The sequence below is a fragment of the Phocoena sinus genome, chromosome 3, assembly GCF_008692025.1.
Source record: "Phocoena sinus isolate mPhoSin1 chromosome 3, mPhoSin1.pri, whole genome shotgun sequence".
Classification (NCBI taxonomy): domain Eukaryota; kingdom Metazoa; phylum Chordata; class Mammalia; order Artiodactyla; family Phocoenidae; genus Phocoena; species Phocoena sinus.
The window spans coordinates 5,898,582-5,905,286 of NC_045765.1; the positions used below are offsets into that span (position 1 = coordinate 5,898,582).

Sequence of the window (6,705 nt, forward strand, 5' to 3'; positions counted from 1 at the left end):
TGTATTCATGAGGGCACATGCCCTTAAGCGTATTATGCCCACGGCTCATGCATGTACGTCCTCTGAGAACTTGCGCCCACGGACATGCGCATGGACCCTAAGACAAGTGGACATGTTCGCATGGACATATGTGTGTCCCTAAGACAGGTGAGTGTGTGTGCATGGGCATACGTGTGCCCCCGAGACAAGTAGACATATGCCCAAGGACGCACATGTTCCCAAGACAGAGACGTGTGCCCATCATCAAACGTGTGCTCCTGAGCAGATGGACGACCCGTGCCACTGTCCCAGACAGATCACGGGCCAACCAAGGCCAGCGAGGCCCCTGGCCCGGGCCGCACCCCTCTGTAGGGCCGCATGGACACGCGCGCCCCCGTGCGGCCACTCTCGGGAATCACAGAGCGCGCCCCGCCCGTCCCGCCTCGACGCCTGCGCACGCCGGCCCTTTTACGGCGCCGTAAAGCAGCTCGGCCGAATCGGCTGCCGCAAGTCCCGGTGAGACCCCGCCCGCCACCACCCCTCCCGGCGCCGTGCCGCGTCCGCTCCCCAACCCCTCTCCGCGGGTCTTTGGGTCCTGGGTCAGAGTCTCGGCGTCCACGATCCCCGGAATCCCTCTTCGGCCCACCCCAGGGGACCACGAGGAGGGTGGGCTCCTTCCCGTTCCCTCTGCCTGGTCCACGCCGGGGCCGGGGTCGCGGGATCTCGGTCTTTCCACGGCTTAGCTCACCAACCCTATGGCAGGCGGGTGGAGGGGTCTCAACACTCCCCCTCCCCTCTCGCGCGCTGGGCAGCCCCCATGTAGGCAGCTGCGCACCGGGGCAGGGGCGTCCTGGAGCTCCTGAGATTCCTGGTCTTTTCATCCCCCACGCAGACCTGGTTGGGACCCTCTCAGCATCCCCAGACCCTTCCGGCTTCTGGCCAGGTCCCTGCGTAGTGGGGCGGGGTTCTCAGTTACCCCTCCGGACCCCACCCTTAGCAGGGTTGTGTGTGTCTCAGAGCCCTTCGGATTCCCCCCCTCCCGCCCCATCCGCTGCCATTATCATCGCTGATCCACATTTTTTTTGGTTTTTTTGGTCTCGGCACCTCTTAGGGATTTTCTCCCAGCAACCCCCTTCCGGGTCTCTCTCGCCACCGACAGCTGTGGCTTCACGCCCTGTGATGGGAGTATCACTGCGCCCCTTCCTGGCTCCCCTATAACCCCCGGGTCCGACAGTCCGCCCCCTCCCTCTTTCCACGGTGCAGCTACCTTTCTGGAAAGCATGCGGGTGGGGTGTTCCCAAAGCCTTCTCTGGCCGCCCCCCCAGTCTTTGTACAAACGCAGGCCCACTCGAAGAGGCATGCTTCGTGCATGACAAATTGGTGCTGCCCGAGGGTGCGGGTTTGGAAGGGTTCCCAGCATCCTCTCCTGGCTTGCTCCATGTGTCTTGCCTGTTCCCCAAGCTCCCAACCCTTCTGGCCGTTGGTCTCCACACACCCCCTACTCCTTTCTCCTAGTTTCTCTGACTCCGCAGGGGAGAGGCAGGGAAGTTCTCTTCACCCAGGGAAGTCAGCGCTGCTGCTGCTGGAGCGCATGGCGGGGGGAGGGATAGTTGCCAGTGTACACTCACGGCCCCCCATCCTCGTCCCCTTCCTGCCCTAGGTTTGACGCCCCCCTCCCCGCGCGCTAGTTTTCTGGTTACTCGTACAGGCGGCGAAGGGCTTAGGACGGTGCTTTGAACGCACAACGGTCACCTGGAACTCGAGGGGGGGTGGTTTCGAGCTCCCCCTTCTGTTCCCCCTCTTGTCTCTCCTCCCACCTTCCCCCTCCACCCCCCTCCCTCCGAAATCCTCTCCTAGCGTAGGGTACAAGCCTACCCCGTCTCCCGTTTGGCCGTGGCTGGCTAGGCGTAACGGAGGTATGCTTTACGCGCAGGTGGGTACCTCCTTTCCTTCTACTCATCTCTTCCCACGTGGGAAATCACTGATGGAGCGCACAAGGGAGGTGGTAGAGAGGGGCTCCTTCCCGCCTCTGACACCCACGTTTTCTCGTCTCCCCGCAGGGCAGCGGCGGCATGGAGGCGCGCTTCACGCGCGGGAAGTCGGCGCTGCTGGAACGCGCGCTGGCCCGGCCGCGCACCGAGGTGAGCCTGAGCGCCTTCGCGCTGCTCTTCTCCGAGCTGGTGCAGCACTGCCAGAGCCGCGTCTTCTCTGTGGCGGAGCTGCAGGCTCGCCTGGCCGCGCTAGGCCGCCAGGTGGGCGCCCGCGTTCTGGATGCGCTGGTGGCTCGCGAAAAGGGCGCCCGGCGCGAAACCAAGGTGCTGGGCGCCCTGCTCTTCGTTAAGGGCGCCGTGTGGAAGGCGCTCTTCGGCAAGGAGGCTGACAAGCTGGAGCAGGCCAATGACGACGCCCGCACCTTTTACATCATCGAGCGGGAGCCGCTCATCAACACCTACATCTCCGTGCCCAAGGAGAACAGCACGCTCAACTGCGCCAGCTTCACGGCTGGCATCGTGGAGGCGGTGCTCACGCACAGTGGCTTCCCCGCCAAGGTCACGGCGCACTGGCACAAGGGCACCACGCTCATGATCAAGTTCGAGGAGGCGGTCATCGCCCGAGACCGGGCCCTGGAGGGCCGCTGATTTCGCCCCCCCTCCCCCCATAAAGGATGAAGATAGCCCCCTTCCCAAGCGTGTCTTGTGTCTTGTGTGAGGGCCTCAAAGATCCGCTCAACACCTTGACCCGGGAATTCCCTGGCGGTGCAGTGGTTAGGACTCCGCGCTTTGGCATTTTCAACTGCCGAGGGTGCGGGTTCAATCCCTGGTCAGGGAACTAAGACCCCGCAAGCCCCGCAGCGTGGCCAAACAAAGCAAAAACACCCACCTTGACCCAGGCCCCTGCCTCAGGCTGCTGAGGGATGCCAAGGCCCAAGCATGTTTATTTATTTATAAAATATTTTATTTATTTACTTGGCTGCACTGGGTCTTGGTTGCGACATGCAGGATCTTTTAGTTGAGGCACGCGGGATCTAGTTCCCTGACCGGGGATCGAACCCGGGCCCCCTGCGTTGGGAGCGTGGAGTCTTAACCACTGGGCCACCAGGGAAGACCCCCCCAAGCGTGTTTATAGTACAATGGGGAGGTGGGGTGGGGGCAGAGGGAAGATAAACCAGGCCCAAGGAGCTGCTTGTATGGCTGCAGTAGGGAGAATGCTGGCACCTTCCGGAATCGCAGTTGGAGGCTATCCCTCGGCTGAGGAGGTGGCGGGGGGTATCAGAGTGGAGGGATCAGGCCAAGGGAGACTCCTTTAGACCAGGGGCTGGCACACTTTTTCTGTAAAGGACCAGAGGGTGAATAGTTTGCACCCAGCAGCCTCTGTCCAACTACTTTGCGCTGTAGACAGCAGTAGGTTAAGGAGTGGGTGTAGCTGTGTGTCTAGAAAACAGACAGAGGGTGGTTGTTTGTCAACCCTCCACACCTTTTTTTTTTTAATTTATTATTTATTTTATTTTTGGCTGCGTTGGGTCTTCGTTGCTGCACACGGGCTTTCTCTAGTTGTGGCGAGCGGGGGCTGCTCTTCGTTGTGGTGTGCGGGCTTCTCGTTGCGGTGGCTTCTCTTGTTGCAGAGCATGGGTTCTAGGTGCACGGGCTTCAGTAGTTGTGGCACGCAGGCTCAGTAGTTGTGGTGCACGGGCTTAGTTGCTCCGCGGCATGTGGGATCTTCGCGGACCAGGGCTCGAACCCGTGTCCCCTGTGTTGGCAGGCGGATTCTTAACCACTGCACCACTAAGGAAGTCCCCAACCCTTTTTTTTTTTTTAGACTCCTGCTACTCAGAAGTGTGGTCCCGGGCCTCAGTGTCAGCATCCTCCAGGAGCCTGTCGGAAATGCAGACCCTCAGGCCCACCCCAGACTAACCACTCAAGAGTCTGCATTTTAGCGAGGTCCCCAGGGGATTCCTGTGGGCAAACTGGGGCGGCTGCCCCCCTCCACCCCCCAAGAGTTTCCAATGCTGCGGATCTGGGGTGAGCCGGGGATTTGCATCTCTAACAAGTTCCTAGGAACTTCTGTTAACTCCAGGGGCTGCACTTTGAGAACCCTGGCCTTAGAGACCTGGTTCTCAAGGGGAAACAGGCAGGCTCACTTGAAAGTCATCTGGGTGCTTAAAATAGTTTGCGGTTCATCTCTGAACACATGATCCCATTACCTGAACACACGTTCCTTGATTGACAAAGGAAAATAGCTACATTTCAGGCAAACTGCCCTTTTGCCCACCACCCTTGGCCTCTTGATCACTCCTCACACTTCCCGCCACCCCAATGAAAGCCCTTCAGGACTTTGGAGGGGAAAATTTCTTCACATTTTCGCTTCCCCCCACCACGCCCTTGGCCAAGACCTGAACAAGTGTGTGTTTTTTTGTTTCTTTGCGGTACGCGGGCCTCTCACTGCTGTGGCCTCGCCCATTGCGGAGCACAGGCTCCGGACGCGCAGGCTCAGCGGCCATGGCTCACGGGCCCAGCCGCTCCGCGGCACGTGGGATCTTCCCGGACCGGGGCACAAACCCGTGTCCCCTGCATCGGCAGGCAGACTCTCAACCACTGCGCCCAGGGATTCTCGGTGGGGGAACGCCCTGGGCCAGACTCCTGGATGGGCTGCTTTCCAACTCCAGGCTTGATGCTCTGCCTCTCAGGAAGACGTCCACCTGTGCCCGCGTGTTCCACCTACCAACCAGGACTAGGCCAGGCTGTCCACGGAGCAGGGAGGGACCTGGCTGGAATGTCCCCGGACCGTGCACTCCAAGAGAGCAGGCACCGTGTTACCTCATCTGTCATGCTGTGTCCCCAGCTTGAGGACAGGTAGCCCTCAGTACATATCTACTGAATGAATGACTCTGGTGGCCTGAGGCTGTTCATTCTGGGCCCCCAAATGTCCCTCTCAACCTTGATCAGGGCTAATTGTGGGGACCTGAACCCACTGCATGTTTTGCTGAGTGACAGACGAGGAACATTTTTAGCAGGGGAGAAAGTTGTCAGGTGGGCAACAGAGAGAAGTCACTGGGGGCCACTGGGTGGGCGAAGATGGCAGGAGGCCTGGGGGGTGGGGACCCTGGGGGACTTTCATGGAGGCCAGGTGGGGGGGGTGGGGGCACTGCGGGGGGCTGTCACCTGGTCCAGGAGCCAGAGGAGGTGGCCTGGGGCAGTGGCAATGGGGATGGAGAGAAGCAGGTAGGTTTGAGATGAGATAGCCTTTATGATGGGAGGGACGTGGGGGTGGGTGCTTGGAAGATGCTATGGAAAATGACCAGTGTGGGTGGACAGCTGGGCGGTGAGGACACAGAAACGAGGAGGAGAAAGTTTGGGAACAAGTCCTGCTGGGCTGCGGGGAGGCCACAGGACGGGGTTCTGGATAGAGGCTGGGCCTGTGATGGAATCTGGAGTTTCCGAGCTTCTGACAACTCTGCAGGCTCAGGCGCCCCAGCCCTAGGCCATAGTGGTGCCCAGTGGCCCTACATGTTCTAACTGGGACTCGACGGCTTGCATGATGCTAGGTTCCTGCCAAGACTCAATTTAGACACCCACAGAACACACACACACACACACACACACACACACCACAAAAGCACAAATCGACATGCAAAGACATCCACACAACACACACACACACACACACCACAAAAGCACAAATCGACATGCAAAGACATCCACACAACACACACACACACACACACCACAAAAGCACAAATCGACATGCAAAGACATCCACACAACACACACACACACACACACACCACAAAAGCACAAATCGACATGCAAAGACATCCACACAACACACACACACACGCACACCACAAAAGCACAAATCGACATGCAAAGACATCCACACAACACACACACACACACACACACACCACAAAAGCACAAATCGACATGCAAAGACATCCACACAACACACACACACACACACACCACAAAAGCACAAATCGACATGCAAAGACATCCACACAACACACACACATACACACACACACCACACACACACACCACAAAAGCACAAATCGACATGCAAAGACATCCACACAACACACATACAAAGATTCAGACAGGGCTTCCCTGGTGGCGCAGTGGTTGAGAGTCCGCCTGCCGATGCAGGGGACACGGGTTCGTGCCCCGGTCTGGGAAGATCCCACATGCCGCAGAGCGGCTGGGCCCGTGAGCCATGGCCGCTGAGCCTGCGCGTCCGGAGCCTGTGCTCCGCGACGGGAGAGGCCACAACAGTGAGAGGCCCGCGTACCGCAAAAAAAAAAAAAAAGATTCACAACCGTGTGTTGTGTGACACACGGACAAGCAGTACTATCCAACCACAGATACCTACACAATGCAAAACTGCACATGCCCCGCGTGCACACAGACACAACCCAGAGGCATCTACACAACACACACACAAATACCACCAAACCACACACGTACACAACGCATACACATAGATATACACAGACACAGACAAATACACAGAAATGCACAGAGGTACACACAGCACACACACACAACTTAAACACAGAGACAACACACAGTGGGACTACAGATGCAAGATAGACGTACCCAATGTGCACACAGATACACACAACGTAATCACACGCACACATAAACACAAACGCACATATAAGTGTACCGAAACATACACACACAGAACGCACATAGAGACACACACCAGAGATATGCAACACACACACAC

The 6,705-nt window shown here is 58.3% G+C and overlaps 1 protein-coding gene across 3 annotated transcripts; it reads left to right on the forward strand.

The window, feature by feature from the left end:
- The first annotated feature begins 329 nt into the window (after positions 1-329).
- On the forward strand, positions 330-2,661 carry TRAPPC5 (trafficking protein particle complex 5). Of its 3 annotated transcripts, none has more exons than XM_032628144.1 (2): positions 330-645; positions 2,040-2,661. In XM_032628144.1, the coding sequence occupies exons 1-2, from the start codon at positions 358-360 to the stop codon at positions 2,616-2,618; spliced, it is 867 nt and encodes a 288-aa protein (XP_032484035.1). In that variant the 5' UTR covers positions 330-357; the 3' UTR covers positions 2,619-2,661. The 3 variants fall into 3 exon arrangements, with proteins under 3 accessions (XP_032484035.1, XP_032484036.1, XP_032484037.1); XM_032628145.1 differs by having other exon boundaries at positions 330-495; XM_032628146.1 differs by having other exon boundaries at positions 496-1,912.
- The last annotated feature ends 4,044 nt before the right edge of the window (positions 2,662-6,705 follow it).